The sequence below is a fragment of the Lolium rigidum genome, chromosome 7 (assembly GCF_022539505.1).
Source record: "Lolium rigidum isolate FL_2022 chromosome 7, APGP_CSIRO_Lrig_0.1, whole genome shotgun sequence".
NCBI classification, from domain to species: domain Eukaryota; kingdom Viridiplantae; phylum Streptophyta; class Magnoliopsida; order Poales; family Poaceae; genus Lolium; species Lolium rigidum.
Genome location: NC_061514.1, coordinates 11,265,495 through 11,285,742, shown reverse-complemented (window position 1 = coordinate 11,285,742; position 20,248 = coordinate 11,265,495). Strand labels below are relative to the sequence as shown.

At 48.2% G+C, this 20,248-nt stretch overlaps 2 protein-coding genes across 3 annotated transcripts; both read right to left on the bottom strand.

Moving 5' to 3' along the window:
* Positions 1-8,227: 8,227 nt before the first annotated feature.
* On the bottom strand, positions 8,228-9,615 carry LOC124670889 (uncharacterized protein sll0103-like). The gene is made up of 4 exons (XM_047207356.1): positions 9,541-9,615; positions 8,880-9,421; positions 8,454-8,791; positions 8,228-8,369 (listed from the first exon to the last, which is right to left on the bottom strand). Exons 1-4 carry the CDS (start codon positions 9,569-9,571, stop codon positions 8,228-8,230), a joined length of 1,053 nt encoding a protein of 350 aa, XP_047063312.1. The 5' UTR covers positions 9,572-9,615.
* A 5,192-nt stretch (positions 9,616-14,807) lies between these two features.
* LOC124669305 lies at positions 14,808-19,025 on the bottom strand. Of its 2 annotated transcripts, XM_047205942.1 has the most exons (6): positions 17,869-18,029; positions 17,716-17,773; positions 16,929-17,030; positions 16,748-16,841; positions 15,981-16,140; positions 14,808-15,150 (listed from the first exon to the last, which is right to left on the bottom strand). In XM_047205942.1, exons 2-6 carry the CDS (start codon positions 17,734-17,736, stop codon positions 15,084-15,086), a joined length of 444 nt encoding a protein of 147 aa, XP_047061898.1. In that variant the 5' UTR covers positions 17,737-17,773; positions 17,869-18,029; the 3' UTR covers positions 14,808-15,083. The 2 variants fall into 2 exon arrangements, with proteins under 2 accessions (XP_047061898.1, XP_047061899.1); XM_047205943.1 differs by lacking the exons at positions 17,716-17,773; positions 17,869-18,029 and adding an exon at positions 18,993-19,025.
* Positions 19,026-20,248: the final 1,223 nt, after the last annotated feature.

The window sequence follows — 20,248 nt, the reverse complement described above, 5'->3', positions numbered from 1 at the left end:
CGACTCTGATACCACTGTAGGGATACGTTGCATAGAAAAAAAAATTCCTACCGCGAGAACGCAAACCAAGCCAAGATGCAATCTAGAAGATGGGAGCAACGAGGAGATGATTGAGACTCACCCTTGAAGATTTCCAAAGCCTACAAGATGAGGCTCTTGTTGCTGCGGTAGACGATCACTTGCCGCTTGCAAAAGCGCGTAGAAGATCTTGATCACGGTGCCACGATCGGGTAGCACCTCCGTACTCGGTCACACGTTCGGTGTTGATGAAGACGACGTCCTTCTCCCCGTTCCAGCGGGCAGCAGAAGTAGTAGCTCCTCCTTGACTCCGGCAGCACGACGGCGTGGTGGCGGTGGTGATGGAGAACTCCGGCGGAGCTTCGCTAAGCTTGCGGGAGAGGTGGAGGAGAGAGGGGGACGGCTAGGGTTTGGGAGAGGGGTGGCCGGCCTCAAGGAGTGCGGCCAGCTTGGTGGCTTGTGGTGGCCGGGCCCCTCCCCTATGCCCCTCATTATATAGGTGGAACCCCAAGTGTTGGACTACAAGTCTTCGAATAAGACCCCAACCCAAAACCTTCCATGTAGTAGGGAAACCTACCCAAGGTGGGACTCCCACCCAAGTGGGATTCCCACCCTTCCATGAAGGGGTGGCCGGCCCCCTTGGTGGAGTCCACCTTGGACTCCCCTCTAGGGTTGGCCGGCCATGGGGAGGTGGAGTCCCTCCGGGACTCCTCCTTCCTTAGTGATTTCTTCCGGACTTTTCTAGAACCTTCCATAAATGCACCGGATCATTTCCAAACTTGGAATATGACTTCCTATATATGAATCTTATTCTCCGGACCATTCCGGAACTCCTCGTGATGTCCGGGATCTCATCCGAGACTTCGAACAATACTTCGAACTCCATTCCATATTCAAGTTCTACTATTACAACATCAAACCTTAAGTGTGTCACCCTACGGTTCGTGAACTATGTGGACATGGGTGAGAACTCTCTCCGACCAATAACCAATAGCGGGATCCGGAGATCCATAATGGCTCCCACACATTCAACGATGACTTAGTGATCGAATGAACCATTCACATACGATACCAATTCCGTTTGTCACGCGATATTTTACTTGTCCGAGGTTTGATCATCGGTATCACTCTATACCTTGTTCAACCTCGTCTCCTGACAAGTACTCTTTACTCGTACCGTGGTATGTGGTCTCTTATGAACTTATTCATATGCTTGCAAGACATTAGACGACATTCCACCGAGAGGGCCCAGAGTATATCTATCCGTCATCGGGATGGACAAATCCCACTCGTTGATCCATATGCCTCAACTCATACTTTCCGGATACTTAATCCCACCTTTATAACCACCCATTTACGCAGTGGCGTTTGATGTAATCAAAGTACCTTTCCGGTATAAGTGATTTACATGATCTCATGGTCGAAAGGACTAGGTAACTATGTATCGAAAGCTTATAGCAAATAACTTAATGACGTGATCTTATGCTACGCTTAATTGGGTGTGTCCATTACATCATTCATATAATGATATAACCTTGTTATTAATAACATCCAATGTTCATGATTATGAAACTAATCATCTATTAATCAACAAGCTAGTTAAGAGGCTTACTAGGGACTCATTGTTGTTTACATATCACACATGTATCAATGTTTCGGTTAATACAATTATAGCATGGTATATAAACATTTATCATAAACATAAAGATATATAATAACCACTTTTATTATTGCCTCTTGGGCATATCTCCAACAAAACACCGACACCGATCCAATTTTGGTGGATTTTCATCTGAGACTTCAAATTTTAGTTTATGATTGTCATTCGGAATTTGACCGAAATCCATAACGATTGGCCGAAATCCAACCATTCCACTCAGGCCAGAAAATAATGATGAAAAACGATTGGGGCATTACTGACGGGTAGGTGCCCATGACTCGTGCCTTCCAAGTGAATGACGGGCTTTCCTATACAACCCGTCACTAATTTTAGAGCATCAGCTATGGGCAGAAACCATTGAGACGGAGGTAATGAATTGCAGAAGTGGTTCTACAATATTATATTTTGAAGTGTGACAAGAATGAAGCCAAAGACAACATTTCAGAGTCATTTTGTTTCCACTCTGCTTTTCGATCCCAATTGGGGAAGCCGGGGGACATGCCACTACGCATTCTCTACCGCTGGGTAGCAGCCCAGTTCTACATCAAGTTTGAGGCGAGATGCGGCAACACATTCTCTACGGCTGCTTCAAATATTTAATACAACTTCGGCCCGAAATATATGTCGCGGTTTAAGTTCAAAGTTAAACTACAATGACAACATATATTCCGGATGAAGTGAGTATCTATTGCCGAAGCAAATTTAAAGAAAATCCAATTGCAGCATGGAGCAAGGGGTCTGGCGTGTCAGATGATAATTCTACGGACTGGCCGAGTAGTTGTTTAATTTGGCCATAGCTAGTAGCGAAGATGAGTTGCGATGTGGGATTCTCAAATGAGAACTCTTCCAGGGAAAAAATGTCTCGTTCTCTAATCATTTGTAAATGTATTGTTGCACTTCTGTAACTATCACACACTAAAATATTTAAGATAGATATATTGGAATGAGTAGACAAAACGTACAGATAGCAGCGCCTGAACATAGTACAACTTAATTGGACCACAAATATTTTTTTTAGATAATAGGCAAAGATTTGCCCGACTTTAAATTAATAAAGCCAACACGGTAACAAGCATTCAGATACAACCTGCTGGGCATTACAGCTTGGCCACCATAAGCAACGGCACACATGACTAAGAGTTTCAGGATGACAGGACAAAGTGCCAAAAGCTAACCTAACAGGGCCTCCATGAAGTCCAGACCGTCCCAGGAACCCGCACCGTGGCACGGACTACTCCTTCACGTCGATGCTGGCTTGAGCGACGCGTACAGCTCCCTTAGCTCGCGTGCCATCCAGCTTATGCCCTCCTTTTCTCTTGGCTTGCATTTTAGGCTCCACAGCTGCAAAAAAATGATGGTTTTGTAAATAATGTCAGCTGGGTTAGAAATAGTTTTCTTTTCAATAGCAAGTTTATTGCGAACATTCCATAACGCCCAAGATTGGGCAAGGAAAAGGATCCACAGCAGTTTTCTGGGATAGCCCGAGAAGCTAGAGAGGATGGCATGAAATTGGGCAAAGTTGGCGGGGCGCCAGTTGCACCCGAGCAGCTGGCGCGTGACTGCCCACGCGAAGATCGCCAAGGAGCAGGAGAAGAAAATGTGGCTACCATCCTCCGGCGCACCGCACAGAGCACAATGGCCATTGGACGGACCGTGTCGAGTAAGGATCTGCAACCCCGAGGGCAGCTTGTCAAGCGCTAACTGCCAGGAGAAGATTTTGATTTTTAACGGCACCGTGGCTTCCCACAAGTCTTTGGAGTGTGCAATAGTGGTGCCCTTCGAAAGCATAGAGTACATAGATTTGACTGAGTATGATCCGGACTGTTCCAGGTGCCAAGAGATCTTGTCTTGTCCATTGGTGAGATTGACCCCAGCCATGATTCGTTGCATATCATCCCACTGTCGCAAACCCTCCGGATCTAGAGAACGTCGAAAGCGGATTTGCAGGGAGTTTTGATAAAGCGCGTCGGCGACCGAAATGTCCTGGTTGTCGCAGATGGCAAATAGCAGAGGAAAAGACTCTAGTAGGGGGCCCCTCCCACACCACCAGTCCTTCCAGAAGTTCGTTCTATTGCCACTCCGCACCTTATGCTTCGCGCCAACCTTGAAAAGATGTTTGATTTTGTGAAGGCTTTTCCAGAAAGGGGAACCTCCATAACCTGATCCCGCAAACAGGTCGGAGGCGTCAGCATACTTAGCACGAATGATCCGAGCCTAGATCGTGTCCTCTTCTTGATATAACCTCCAAATCCATTTCAGCATCAGCGCCAAATTCATCTTTTTGGTATTAAGCAACCCTAGACCTCCATCTTCCTTGGGTCTACAGACAGTTGGCCAGTTGACCAGGTGATATTTCCGCTTCGGTCCAGCCCCTTCCCAAAAGAACTTAGAGCGGTGAGAATCGAACTTCGCATGAATCCCATCATGGAGGAGGAACAATCCCATCGCAAACATTGGGAGATTATCAAGGCACGCATTGGAAAGAATGAGTCATCCCCCTGACGACATCAATCTTCCCAGCCAAGGTTCAATTTTTACAGCTAGTTTCCGTACCAAGAAGAACCACTGCTCCAGCGTAAGCTTTCTGTCGGAGATAGGGAGACCCAGGTAGATGAAGGGGAAGGTGCCAAGCTTGCAGTTCAGTTTGTTAGCAATAGAGTTTTGCTCTCCGAACCGCTGACCTAGCACAAACACCTCACTTTTGTGATAGTTGATCTTGAGCCCGGACATATCCTCGAAACACATCAGGAGGAATTTAAGATTGGCAATATCCTCATCCGAACCCTGGATGAGAATGAGCGTGTCGTCAGCGTACTGGAGGTGGGAGATACCCCCGGGCAAAAGGTGCGGAATGAGGCCGTGGATGTGACCGGCCTTGGTAGCAGCAGAGAGAATACCAGACAGGGCCTCGCCAATAAAGTTGAAAAGCAGCGGTGAGAGGGGGTCTCCCTGGCGAACCCCTCTCTTATTTCTGAAAAACGGCCCCACTTCACCATTGATCGAGATAGCAGTTTGACACCCAGCAACCAGTTGGGTGATCCTGTGGATGTAGCCTTCGTCGAAACCTTTGCACCGTAGGACTTCGCCTAAGAAGTCTCAATTCACTCTGTCGTAGGCCTTTTCGAAGTCAAGTTTGAGAAGCACCCCATTGTGCTTTCTCTTCCTCAAATCGTGGATAATTTCCAACAGCGCCAGCGGGCCATCGAGGATGTTTCTACCTTTGACAAAGGCAGTCTGATTGGGGGAAAGAATTCTATGAGCAATCGGATCCAATCTAGATGCGTAGGCTTTGGAGATAATCTTAAAGATTACGTTGATCAGGGCAATCGGTCTGTACTGTGTGATTTGGTCTGCGCCCGGAACTTTCGGAATAAGCGAGAGGATTCCAAAGTTGAGTCTAGAAATGTCGATGCGCCCCAGCACAAAATCATTGAGAATATGCAAAATGCCAAGTTTGACCTGCGGCCAGAATTTCTTGAAGAAAGCAACAGGGAAACCGTCTGGGCCCGGGGCAGTGTCAGTCTTCATGTCCTTCATAATGGCTTCGAGTTCAGTCTCAGAGAATGTGAGAGCCAGGTTCACATTCTCCTCCTCTGAGACCCGACAATACCTATCCCAGGTATCCGGCGCCAGCCCACACATCGATGGGGCTGACGAACCAAGCAGGTTCCTGTAGAAGTCATATACATGTTGTTGGATGAGCTTGGGGTCCGTGATTGTCCCGCTGTCCGTGACTAACGCTGAAATATTGCATTTCCTTCTTCTACCATTGGCAACGGCGTGAAAATAGGCCGTGTTCGCGTCACCCTGCAGAGCCCACCTGACTCTGCCACGCTGTCTCCAGTGCTCCTCTTCAATCCTATAAATATGCAGCAGCTGCTCTTCCAGGTGATATCTAGATGCCCAAGCGTCTTCGTCCAGACCAGATGTGTCAGCCATCACATCGAGCTGGGCAATCTGAGTCAAGAGAGCATTCTTTGTAGCCTTGGTGTCCCTACCCAGGTTCTGGTTCCAGCCCCTCAAATACTGTCTAAGTCCCGTCGACATGAAGGACCACCAGTCAATAATGTCGCGGCCACCCACCTTGGACAGCAGCCTGGCCCAGTTTAGCTGGACCAGCGGGACAAAGTCGGGGCGCTCGAACCAGCTAGTTTCGAAGAAGAAGCGGTTGGAACGAACGGGGAAGCCCTCCCCAGTGTCAAAAACAAGCGGCGTGTGATCCGAACCCAGGCTGGTCTCGGCAGACAGAGAGCAAAGTGGGTAAATGGCTTCAAAAGATGCAGAAACAAACACTCGATCAAGGGCAGAGCGGACAGGATTGAGCTGATGGTTGGACCAGGTAAAGCGCGCCCCGGTGCGCGGACCCCGGTGCGCGGAATTTCCCTAAGGGCCCAAGCAGCAATACTATGGTTGAAGAGATCTATGAGCGTCCAGTTAAGATTGTCGTTGTTCTTGTCTTCCGCAGTTCTGATCAGATTAAAGTCTCCACCCATGAGAATCGGAAGGTCACAGTTGGCAATTTTGACCGTAATCTCGTCCAGGAAGCCCCTGGAGCGAGCGTGGTCCGCAGGACCGTAAATACCAATGACCTCCAACTTTTTCTTAGTAGCACGGTGAAGGATAGAGAGGCTAAGGAAGAATTGACCCCTGTCCATTCTCCCCACCTCAAACATACTGTCCCTAACTCCCAAGAGCATGCCTCCCGATTGGCCATTCGCCGGGAGCCAGGACCAGAAGAATTTCTCGCCGACTTCAAGGCTGGCAAGCTCGGCATCCGTGAAGTCTTGTTTAATGGTTTCTTGCAGCAGAACCAGATCAATGTGGTGAAGCCTGAGGTAGTCTTTGAGCAGGGTTCGCCTCCCCCTACGGCCGAACCCCCGATATTCCAGAAGAGGGCCCTCATTGGCGAACCATGCTAAGCGCCCGTGCTTGGCGGGTTATCGGCCGGTGCCCAACTGGGGTAGGTCTGCGAGCGATTCGCCTCTTCTTGGGCGCAAGCTTCTTTGTTTTGCCTGGACCCGAGCTTGGTTCCCCCTCGGAACCTCCCTCGGGACAAGTGTCTTCCTCCCTTTGGATAGAACTTGCCCGCAAAGCCTCTTCCTTGGCTTTAGCCGCCTCCTCTTCAATCTTTCTTCTGGCTGAGAGCAATTCAGCTTGGGCACGTTCACGAGCTTGGAGCAGAGCCACCGCTTGGGCAGGCGACCCCTCCGAAGATTTGAACAGGATGCAACTATCTCTAGCGACCTTAACAAGATGCTCAACCGAAGAATCTTGGAAAGCAACAAAGGGAGAGGGGAAGTTGGTGTTACCTGGGATGGGCGTGGCGGACGACGGGGTAGCGGAAACTTCGGTGGAGCACTTGGACATGGAGTTCTTCTCGGCAGTGGCACGAATGGCACGCTCCAGAACCGGGCCTTCAGTTGCCCCTTTAGCTCTCGCACTTTTGCGCAGGGCTTCCGCCGGGGGGGCCTTGGATCGCGGCGCTCGAGCAACCGCCGCCCCCAAGGCTGGGATTGGGGCATCAAGCAGCAGAAGTTGGCCCGAGGCGGGCGAGTCACCCAGAGAGAGCGCAGGAGCGTGGTGGAGGCCCAGAGTTTGAGTAGGAGGCGCAGGGGTCTCCAAGGTGGCTTCAGCCTCCGCCGCTTCCAGCATCAGCTTCCTAGAGGGGCGGTCGTGGTTGCTTTTGCTCCTGCGTTCACTGTTCCGCCGGTATTCCTGATCAGACGAAGCAGAGGGAGGGGTGACCCAGCCCACCTCAACCCTCTCAGCCTCGGACAACTTCAAAGCTTTCCCAGGAGTCGGGGAAACCCTCTCCACGGACGACGGATCCTCAGGCAAGTCAAGTTGGAGGAGCAAGTCACTGTCAGAAGCTTCAGGGGACTGTGGTTTGGAGCTTGTAGGAACCGCGGCCTTGATGATTTGCGCCACCAGGGGGAAAATGTTGCCCGTGGGGGTCAAGTTGGAGCCATACTGGCTGCGGGCAGAGTCAGGAATGGTGAGGTTGGGCGCCGCGACAGCCGCAGAAGGGGAGGTCGACGAGGTTGGCGCGGCCGCCAGCGGGACCGATTTCCGCGGGCCGCCCCCTCCCGCTCCCGGCGCAGAGGAATGCAAGGATGAAGCCGATCGGGATCTAGACCTGGACGTCGACATGCATGCATGCTATTAGAGACATCTACCGGCATGTAGTGGGTCTGTGCAGGTCAAGTCATATGTGAACGTTGGGATTTTTGTGGAACTTGACGGCCTGCTCCAAGTACTTGTCCATGCGCGGCGTGGCGAAGAGCCTGACGTGGTCGACGCCGCCCCGTGCCGTGAACCGCTGGCGTTCGTGCGATGAGATCGATGCCAACGCGTAGGCGCGGCCTTGCATGTTGTACTCGTGCTGCGACACCATGTGGCCGCGGAATTGCTTCAGCTCGACGACGAGCGACTTGGCCATTTCATTGGAGTGGTGTTCCTCGAGGAACTCCTTGAGGGCGTTCAGGGCACCCGCGAGCATGGTGCGGGCATGGTGAAGCTCCTCGTTGTCGGCGGCGTGCATGATCTTCCTTATGCTGCTGTGACGTGGTCGTGGCGGACCTGCTCGATGCTCACCCGCTGAATATGCCCAAAAGGGTACCCGTCTAGTCTTCCCTTGCGGTACATATAAAATTCCCTAGGCTCAGCTGTAACTTTTCCATGCCCCGGGATACTGCATCAGGACGATCGATCGATAAACCATGTGTCTATACATATATGGAATCATGGATATGAAAATCAAGAGGGGTTCTCCTACCTGTACACGGCTTCGGCTCTCATAACGGTAGCCTCGTGGTCATGGTGGACGGCGGGGAGATGGAGGAACACCAAGACCTTGCGGATCTCGTCACGGTAGAGATGGCCGAATTCGACGGTGACGGAGCCGTCGGCGTGCTTCTTCTGCGGGTATTTGCCGGCTTCCACCTTTCGTATGGTCGACTCTCCTCTCCTCAGGGTGAGCTTCAGGTCCAGCAAGACGACCGAGCGGAGGCCGGCCAGGGGCTGCGAGAAGGATGTCGTCAGGGTGGCGCCATGGTCGTCCCGAACGTAGTGGTACGTGCCTCCAAGGCTCTTGGTGGCGATCGCCTCGAGAACCTACTTGTGACGAGTGTTCAAGCTAGTCAGTGACAAGAGGCAACAAGTACGTGGTTAGATGATAGAGCCATGTGCCCGCGCGCCGTACTTGCGGGCCGTGATCGAAGCCGAAACCAAACGTGTCGACGGTGACATGGGCGACGCCAGCAACGGTCCTAGCATCGCCTCGGTTCTGCTGCCCGTCGGACATGAGGAAGACCGCGGCGGCGCGGCCGTCCTTGCGCGCGCGATCGTGAAGCACCTTGAGGCCGGCCTCCAGCGCGGCGTGGATGTTCGTGCCGACGTGGGCCTCCAGGCCATGGACGAAGCTGGCCGCCTTGTGCTTGGCGTCTTTGCTCATGTGCGCCAGCTTGAACCGGTGCTTCTCGACGGCCGTAGCGAAGGGGATGATAGCGAGGCGGTCCTTCACCCCGAGCTTCTTGATGACGTAGTTCATGGCGCCCTGGAGGTTCTGGAGCTTGTGGCCCCGCATGCTCGTGCTGACGTCCAGGACGGCCACCAAGTCCAGCCCCGGCTTTTTCCCCTCCTCGCTGACGGGAGGCGCGATGAGCTCGACCAACATCTTCTGCGTGTTGTCTCTGTGCGGCGCTTCCTTGTTGCCGTACACCTCCATCCCCAATCGGAGTTCTCCTGAACGCCATGCATTTCCATGTTAATCACACTTGCATTTTTTCGATCAAAAAGATAATTGTTTTACTTACGTAGAGAAGAAGAAAGAAGATGCTCTAAGGGCGACTGCGGAAGAAAACCTGATTCGGAAGCTTCGTCGCTCGAGGGCATCGTGAGGACGGAGGTAGTTGAGCTCTCGATTTAAGGGTGAGTTGTGAACTTGTGATAACTCGTAACCCATCCACCGTTATATATAGGAGCGCACTGCTTCTGGGTAGATCGTCGTGCGATGCGTTTTCATCTGCGTTCCAGGAGCAGCCACGTCACCCACGCACAGGTGAGACGGCGATGGATGTTGTCCATGCGCTTGCCTCTTATCGTTTTAGAGTTCGGAGGTCGTCTCCGTCACTCGTCCCTAGCCGTTGTCATGGAAATCACCATCCCGACGGACTATCTCCGCCGCTCGACCCCACCCAAGTCTCGATCCAAGTCTTCAGCGAGGTCTGTGTCCAATGAATCCTTTTTCCTTTTTTATGAGAACCGTTTTTTTTTCTGCTTCAAAGAAGCAAAAGCGAAATATTTTTTCTCACGACAATGCAAATCCAAAGTTTTGACAGAAATTAAGCACATGTCGCACTATGGACTAGGATGGCAGAGAAATATCCTCCAAAGAATTTCTAGCACTACCCTTATATATAACGGTTTTGCTATGTCTCAGTCAACTGAAAATTCCTTAAGTCTCAGTCACCCACAAAAATGAACTTGAGTTGCACTTTTCTCTCAAAAAAGTGCAATTGCACTTTTCTACTAGAAAAGTGCAACTAATCCGAGTTGCACATTTTTTTTAACTGCAGTTACACTTTTCTGAGGTGACTGAGACTTAAGAAAATCTCAGTCGACTAAGACATAGGCACACCCTATATATAATTGATCACCATCAAACTAAATGATCTTCGAGTCTCTCTACACATGCGTTCGGAGGCACCATGCCTTTCTAACTCGATCACAAGCCACGTCATCCATGACGTGGTGCTGCTCGTGTCATTTGTATAAGTTCGAAGAAAAATGAATTTGAATTTTGGACCAGTTGAACGCGGTAGGAGAGAGCACTACGATGAAGTTGGTGCGAGGAATTAAAGAAGAGGCGGTGCAATGAATTACTTAAAGAGCGGAGATGCATGACTGACTCTATGGTATTTCTTAGTTTCTTTTTCTCTTTTTTGGTTGTGTGTATCCATATTGTGTTATTGTAGAGGCTGAATGATATCTCCTGATATCAATATATATTTTTTATCGAAAAAAAAACAGTATGAGGCTGCTTGACTTGACTTGCGTGTTTCAACAATGGCGGAGGCCACTTCACTGCTTCATTTCGACATCAACTGCACCTCTTCAATTCTGACATCGATTGTGTACATGTATTCTTGGAAGAGCGAGACTGCACGATCGTGTGGGACTACAGAAAATAGATTGAAGCGTATATACTCAGTGGGACGGTGGCAGAGAGCTAAACGGATACTTCACGGGTGCATGCATGCCATCACTACATAATTCCTTGCAAAATCGTGTTCTGGTGGTACATGAAGCACGTCTCCCGTCCGTGTTGACACGAATGGCGGGTGGAGTTATGAGTGGGCTAGATTAACATTCAATGCTAGTTCCTTATTTGCGGTACGGTCTTGTGCTGGTAGAATTAAGACGACAGAAAAATAAGAGCAGCAGCGATGGAATTTCCTCTTGATCCGTGGGTGCTCCGTCCCGCGTGTACTCGCTCCGTCGCGCGCGCGTACGAGTACGATCCATCTGCACGCGTACACTGCCGCGGTATCGATCCATCCATGTGAGGATGGCTCACGTACTTACGCCTGATGAAAACAAAGCTTCATAATTTACATACAAGCAGCTCACTTGTACTTACGTGATTTAGACACGAGTACAGTTCTACAAACTAGCGAGTACAAGACAGATCACGCACACGCAAGCGGAGTACACTTGTGCACATGACTAGATGCAGATCGCGCACACGAGCAAGTACATGAATAGAAGTACAGATCGCGCACACAGGCAGTGTGAGTCGCGCGACACGAGCAGGTACAGTCACGCACAACACACGAGTACAGTTGAACACACGAGCGAGTACAAGTACAGTCGTGCACACGAGCAGGTACAAACGCTCATACGAGCAGGTACAGTCGTGAACACGAGCAAGTACATGTATAGACGTACAGTGCACACACGAGCAGGTACAATCGCGCGTAAGTACAGGGCACGATCCCGCACACGGCGAGATACGATTAAGCGAAGTAAAGGGAAAAATTGCACCAAACACAGTAAAAACATAAGTACTTTTCAGTTGAAACACAGGTACAGTTAGGTACACACCACAGGTACAGTCATACTACTATTGGAAGTACGAAAAAAAAATATCTCCAAACCTATCAACATGGGATCTAGTTTCGAAGATCTCGACGCGAGGATCTCAAAAGTGAAAACGGTTCGCAATTTGGACTTACGGTTCTCAAGATATTTAATTTTGAAAAAACGAATCTAGAAAAAAAAGGGAAAAACTGACACAACTCAGTCTTCTCTCTCCTCCCCCATCCCCACCTTCGTCACGCCTCGCGACACGTGGCGAGCAGGGAGACCACTTCCCAGGGATTTTCTGGCACCACAGCGCACCACTTGTCGCGTGCGGAGTGAGTTGCCTTCCCTTCGCGAAGGTCGGCCTTTTTCTAGAGTTTTCCAGTAAATAGACTGGACTTTTTCGGATCAATATTTTACAGAGACCGGTGATATGAAGCTTTGAAATCATGTAAATGGAGCCCGGAAAGCAGAAAAGCCTATGGGTGGCATGGCCCACACCCCCTGGCCGCGCCACCTAGGTGTTTCGCCTCCTCGAGTGCCTAGTGGGAATATATGGTCACGCCCGTCCAAGGCCCAGTGCGAGCTGGGCGACAGCACAGGGCCCCCAGCGGGCAAGACCTATAACCGACCAGATCGGTGTATATGGCATGCCGCACACCTCCCGCTTATTGTTTGGACCTACTCATATCCCGCTACAGCGCTACTGTTAGTGCTCCTTCCATGTTTCTTTCGTGTTCCTCTACATAGGCATAGGATCTTCCACGTTCCGTTTCTTTTTTCTTTTTCTTTTTTTTATGTTTCTTTTTAATTGTAAGATTCAAACAAATTAAAAATTAAACTTGAAAAATGGATATTTTTAAAATATTTTAAATTCATAAAATGTTCAAATTCGAAAATGGTTAAATTTTAAAATATCGAATTCAGAAATGTTCAATTTTTTTTAAAATATCAAATTTTGAAAATTTTATCTGCAGATTTTTAAAATATTTTAATTTTTAAAAAGTTCAAATTTAAAAAAAATCAAATTTTTAAAAATTCAAATTAAAAAATTCAAATTTGAAAATTGTGTATATCTTAAAACATGTTCAATTTTAAAAATTTATCATATACTCTTTAAAATTGTTCAAATTTTTTAAAATGATCAATTTTGAAATTTGTCCAAATTTTTTGAAAAAATAAAATTAGGAAATACTGTAGTTTTTTTTAAACAAATTTTTTCTGGAAAAGTGAACATTTGAAAAAAATTAGATTTTGGAAAGTAGCAGAACGATATGCGGAAATCCAAATCTGATCCCGGGTGCATATGCACCTGGTATGTATAAAACATATTTCCAAAACATAAAAAATTTAGCATATAGAGGGACATGTTCTATGTGTGCACGTAAAGTTTCACATAAAACCAACAATTTTTCTACCCTGTGTAAAAACGATAAATAATGCCTCAAAAAATAGACTATTTTAGCACCAAAGATTTGTCTTTTTTGCACAAGGCACGAAACATATCGGTTTTTGCTGAAACAACTTTGTAAGCATGTAATATGTCAAGGTATACACGGGGAATTTTTATTTGTATTTTTCTAACATTTTAAAATATGTTTAATATGCATTTCAAATAAAGGGTGCAAATGCACCCGGGTGTAGAAACACCCTGTCCTGAGCCAATCTCCAAACGAACCTAATACAGTACCAAAACTTACATTAAATAGAAAGAACAGGGGTGTGCGGCAACTCGTCTATCGCCCACCAGCAAATGCCTGTCGGGCCTTGTCGTGATTCTCCAATTCCGGTGGCCCAATAACTCCTCAAATCTCGATCTGGTCCAGTAGCTAAAGAAAAGAAAACAGTCCCCTAATCCCGATCTATCGATCTAATCTCCGCTAAAAAAAACATTATCGATCTCATCCGCTCGTCCACATCGCCGCCAGAACATTAACTGACACGAGGTCGCCAGCGCTGCTAGCGCGCGCATCGCCCTACGCCCAGCGCCATTAACTATCGCCCTGCTCTTTGCAGGCCAGCGTCCTCCCGCCAAACTAATATGTTGATTAAAGTTCGGCTCCAACTTGGATCGAGAGGGACGATCAAGGTTTGGTCAGGTAACTTTCTTGGTTTCTTCTAGTAATATTTTATCTAGTTATCTCGACAATCCTAGAGTTCATGTAGGTGCTTGAATTCGATCTTATTATTTTATCTGTATATAATAGGAATAATTATGAAGGTATGATTGGAGATTTCATTTTAAGAAATATTAGAAGGCTGATGCGTTTCACTAGAACACGAGGACAATTTATTTTATTGAAATGTTTGATATGTTTCTAGATACTGGGAAGAAATAGGAGATAATGAAGTATATAATTAAATGAATGAGTGCTTTAGTTTTTTTCTAAATAAAATTAGGGGCACTATTTCACACAAGGGGTTGCTAATTTCTGGGACAGCCATGTATATGATGAATTTGGTAAGCTCACCAAGAAAGGTAGAAGGTTATTATATTCGGCAAACAGAATATAACCAAACAGCCGAAGCATGATTTCTAGGCAAGCAAACACGAGGAATTTTGTTCCACAATTGATGCGAAGTAGGAATTGTTAACAACCAAACAAGTTGCACAACATAAATTAGAGGTTGCATTACCTAAGACAGCATCCACCACGGCAACATGAATTAGAAGTTGCATTACCTAAAACAGCATCCACCACGGAGCCATCTTTCCAGATTCAGAAAACCATGCTAGCAAGCAATCACCTCCTACACGTCTGAAGGAGAGGCTGGCTCTGACAACTCCACCATGTCCAGCCATGCTCACCACTCTTCGGTCGGAGCTCCAGCTGCATCAGCGTCAGCCACGAGATTCTTCCGCAGACGACGTTCAATTTAAAGCTGGGCCGTGTCACTGTTGTGGCGTCAGGAAGGAAGGGAGTAGCCGGGATCGCAATGAATCCAGCGAAATGCCTCGGCCAATGACAGTGCAGAAACAAAAAACAAAAAAAAGAGATGAATGTTCAGCAGCAAGCATCGCTGACCCCCACCCCCCCAGCTCAGCTCAGCTAACACGCACTCACCATCAGGAGCCAGCGGAATTCCAGCATGGCCTCGGCACAAGTATTTGATCCAGCATCAGATACGTATCATGATTGCTGCTTCCAGTGATAGTCCTCCTATGTACTGCTACTGTAGCTTTCCTTCTTTCACCCTCCACAAAACAAAATCTGAATAAAAATAGGACCCCAATATCCTAGCTACGGAATGTATCACTGAACCTCCCCAACGTGCCCGCCCAAGTTGTTGCTCTTCTGTTTTGCTCAACGAACCGCAACGGCTATGCTTCCGGTCTGCTGTTGATGGCGAGCGTGAAGTATATCAGTATCATCGTCCCCACGCTCGACCTGTGCAGGAGAAACAAACATGACATGGGGGAGAAGGAAACGGGGTTAGAAAGCAGCCATCAGCCATGCAAAATGCAAACGACTACATCGGAGACAAAAGGCAACAAGATTCGGTAGGTTCATCAAGGTTTATCGGTACATGATCAGTCTGTCCTACAAAATGCATATCGGTAATATGATCAGGGGAGTACGGATGGGTTAGAGAGCAGCCAGCAGCCATGCAAAATGCAAACGACTTTATCGGAGACAAAAGGCAACAAGATTCGCTAGGCTCGTCGAGTTTTGTCAGTAAATAATCAGTCTGTCCTTTGAAATGCATAATGCTGTTCTGTTTACAAAGTAAGAACCAGCCTGCTGAAACATGCATTCAGACTACAACCCAGGTAATCGTGAAAAACTAATGTCGGACCCAAGTCGAGAGAAAATCTTGGGAGCAGAACAACAATAACTACTCACGACCGAGGAAACACAACAACGTTCACTAAGTGCAGTTAATCTGGACAGACACAATGGCAGAAGCTAGGCCAATTGAGGGGCTCAATTAGTCAGGTATCACACATGGTTACCCGGTTCACCATTCCTATTTATTTAATTCAATAGCATTCTCGAAAAAAAAATCAATGGGAAAGTAGTGTCTCGTGATTCTGTTGCTCAACACGGATAGAAAAGCGCTGTGGGCGACAACCATTAGATTAATCATATGCTTTTTTTTTTTTTGCATTGGTGGGAGTATTTGTTGCATTCTAGACCTACATAACTAAGCCCAGACCAACCAGAGTAGAAAATTTTTCAACAAAACAGACGACAAATAACGAAGGTGGGGGACTTACAAAGTTGCAAAGAAGAGAAGGATTCTCCGGGGATGATATGAAGTGAGCCGATTAAATCGTTTGCTCCTACCTTCAGCAGAGTCGGTTATTACAGGTGTGGAGGAGGTACATGGCAGTGTAACCAAAGTTTTGTTAAGCTGCTCCAGTTGAGACGGCACAACTGCAGTGAACAAAATCCAAAGAAATTTGAACACAAGTAGTCCTGTAGTTATCATTGTTGGAGACCAGCAGTAGTAGAGCAGTACAAGAAAATAAAACTATAGTGTTCCGATTCAGAACTACTAAAGCAGTATACACAGATTTGTTTGCCAACCATAAAATAGAAGCACATTTCATTGTATCGCAATAGGATCAAGCCAATAGCATGCCAGCTTACTGTAAAGTTGCAAAAGGAATTTTCGAGAGCTATCTGCCTTCGATATTCTACTTCAAAGTCGGAACATTTTGTCTTTTTTCCTGGTCTAGATACAGTTCAAGCTGCTGCTCAAAATACGTATTTGTGTGGAGCAATAATCTCTGGAATCAAACGGGACTTGCAAAAAGAAGTATTACAAAAGAATAACTACTCCCTCCGGGCCAAATTAATTGGCGCAGCCATATACAATGTCCAATAACAGTGTACTCCTGAGCTGCCTCAATTATTTTGGACAGGAGGGAGTAGTTGATTTAAGGTCTGAATGTTGTATAACCAATGAATGCAAAATTGAATATACAGAATAGTTCCTCAGAACAAAGGAAAGTCAAGATAGGGAGGACTAATTTATGACCTTTAATAATAAGCTTTTTTGCCAAATCATCTGGATCCTGCTCTTCGCCACCCCTCCTCTCCGTGCGATTTGGACCCTTACGTGATAGGGCTCTCTGCAGGAGAAATATTGCAGGTCAAGACTCACTCAAATAACTACTGCATAGCCATGCTTATTACTGTACGAGAATTAGAAGACATACTGTCATCTTTGGACTTCCAGTGCAGCATTTATCCGGTTGTTGAGGCAGACTCTCAATATCCAATACCACATTTTCTGTCATGTCCATCCTTCTGATCTGGCTCTGCAACCAAAACTCCTTTCATTACAATGATATGTACCAAATCTCAGTTTATTGTCCATAAGGGCTTGAAGCATACTGGAAGTAAGCCAGCAATCGATATGATTAGAGTGCCGTATCATGTAATGCTGCACTATAGTGTGGAGTGCACTAACATGCCTGACCTACTGCTATCAGTACAGGTTCCACTAGCCATGATAAGAGCATTATTTGAAAAAGCACCACCAGCATAGATTCATCAAGGCACCAGGCCCATGGTACTGCCGTACTAGAAAAACCATAATTTCTAAGAAGACTTTCTTATCTACCAGCTACGAAAGCAAACCAAATTAATTAATTATTTAATTAGGACATCTCTGGTATAGAGCCAACCATTATTCAATGCAGGGCCTTCCGAACTAACCCGTTTTTAAGGACACATTTCAGAAACACACTTTTGAAAAAATAATCAAAATCATTTCTGTATCCATCAATAGCATTAATTCATAAGAAAACTGCACCAAATGTACCAAAAAATCGGTCCTACTGAACCGGAAGCAAAACTAATATGATGCAACATGATCACATATGACATCATATTAACTTTATTCATGTGTTAACTATGACCTTCACCTTTCCTATTGTGGAAGTAAAAAATAGCCAAAAAGAAGGGAGTAGCAAACACATGTGGTGTATTCACAGTGCCAACCTGCAGCAAATCATCGTCCATAAAAAGCTTAGCCCAGACAACAACTTAGCGCCACCAACTACAAGCCATGAAAAAGAAGCAAAAAATAAATGAAAGAAACCTGAAGTTAATCTAAAGGGAAAGAGCAAACGGGCAAGAACCACGGGCACCAACCATTGAGTATTCTGTGCTTCACCTACAACCTATAGATAAGGGCTACAGCATGCTTGTGAAACCTACGGCTCTCCCACCGTGCAACATTTCAAGCATACAGGACAAGCGCATAGATGCGAAATGCAGGACAGGATCTAAATTTGACACATGCTTTCAGGTTAACTAAGACTATTTGGAACGGACATCTCTTGGCTCATAGCGATCACTGAGAATAAGGTTTGTATAACATGATGGCGAAAGTGACAAGAGGTGGGTCAGATGTGAGGGCTACCTTTCCACCGGCTCTTTTTTCTTTCTTTTCGCAGTAGTCTCCTGGAGATGATGGATGTGGACGGGCAATAAGTTTTGTCCAGCTCACTGCGCGCGCGGGATACTTGTGCTCCAAATTAACCTGCAGAAAGTGTGGCACGGAGGGTTTAATGTCATCTTCTGAACCATTAAGTTGAGAATTACTAACAGAGACTTGACAGCAACCGGACAACAATAACCGAGAAGGGGAAGCTGAAACTAGAGATTTACAGAAAACAGCAAACTTGGTAGAGCGTGGATTTCACCAAGTGCACGGAGGGTAGCAAAAGGCTGGCAAATGCAGTCGGAGAAAAAAAATGATGTTATTTTCAGAGAAAGAAACACATGAACCAACCCCATTTCAGAGCGCACAGATCGAGAAAAACATGCGCCAACTAATTTCTACCTAACAAGGAAGTAGGGGCCGATGCAAATGCGTTTCAAATGCTCTCCGATGAACGGGAGTAAAGGACATTAAGCCACCTACTACCAATACCTTCAAAATGGTGCTTAATTAAACGGCCGCGAAATTCTCGCAAATCCCTGTCGAGCTTGAAGTCCGCTTCTTGCCAAGAACGCCTCCGCAGGCCCCGGCCTACACTGCGGAGTTCACGAGTGGTATTAAGTTCAGTTAGAACAGGTCGACCCTCGCCGCTGGAGCAGATATTTGAACCGGTTCCATGAACGAAGGCGGCGGCGGCGGGGACCGCGAGAAGGCAGGCGGGCGGGAGGGACGGGGCAGTTCAGGGAGAAGGTAAAAGACGGAAGGAGAAGGGGTGACTGCGGCGGCGGAGTGTAGGGGGAGAAGAGAAGAGGGCAGGCGCGCGGCCACGTACCCGGCAGCTTGGTTGGTCCCTCGCTTCTCCGCCGGCTCCCTGAAGTCTGGATAGATGGCTCGGGTGACGCAGTTTGGATTTTGGAAGAACCAGAGCAGAGCTGGGGCAATGGCGGCGGAGCGAGCTAGGAGAGAGAGGGGAGAGGAGAGTGGCGTGGGGTGGAATGGAAACGGCGACGGTGCTCGAAGGGGGAGGAGAAAGAGGCTGGAGCGGTGTGCACCTCCGGGCCCGGAGCACGGCGTGGACATGGTCCGTGGACTAGCCTCGGACGATCGGTTCTGCGGCAGCGAGCAGAGCCGGTGGGCAGGGTTCAGGCGTGGGACGGAGTGAGCTGGGTGGGGCAGGGTTCCGGCACGGTCGCGGCGTCCGAGGCAGGTCGGAAGCGACGCCGGTCAGCGCAGCGCAGCGAGCAGCGTGGCGCTCCGGGCGCGCGCGCGCGTGTCGAGACTGTTCACAGCACAGATCCACCGCTTCCACGGCCGCAACTGTTGCTGCCTGGCACGCGGGACCCGCGCGCGGCGTCACGTGGATCTCGGACGTGTGTGCGCTCGCGCCATCGCATGCCCCCGCCACGTCGCTCGTCGGCCAACGTGTACACCGGTCTCCTCGTACGTTTCTGTCCCTGGCGGTGCCCGTCGGCCCTCCTACCCTACCATACAAGGGCTTCCACACCGCCGGCTCTCCACCGCGGTACAAAGTAGTTGTCTAGATTCCGATAGTGTTTTGAGGGTCGGTGTGGTTTTGAACTCGCATTGGTACGTCTAAACGGCGTTGACTAGTTTTCGCGCGTCGGCGCCTCGCGGAACGTCAGAAAATGAGCGTGGGCTCCGCCTGGCAACCAGACACACTGATTTCTCGCCTCCTACTCACGTCCGAGCCGACTCCCACCCCTCTAGATCGCCACCGTCACCGTCGCCGCCCCTGCTTGCAATAGACACCGCCGCCAGTCTAGGAACCGCCGTCCATCGACACGGCCGCCACCCCCTCGATCGGCAGCTGCTGTTTCATCTGGAACAGAGCTCGCCGCCACCGCGGCACAACCGCCCCGTCCGCAAGGTGTTCGTCCGATTGTCGCGATGGACAGCAACAAACGAGATGGAAGCCTATTTTGCAACATGCCAGGAAGCAGCACGCAAGGATGTTGAGCGTGCTTTTGGGGTGCTACAGCAGCGTTTCGCTATTGTCAGATATCCTGATCTCAATTGGTCTGAGTCTCAGATATAGGAGGTGATGAACGCATGTGTGATCATGCACAA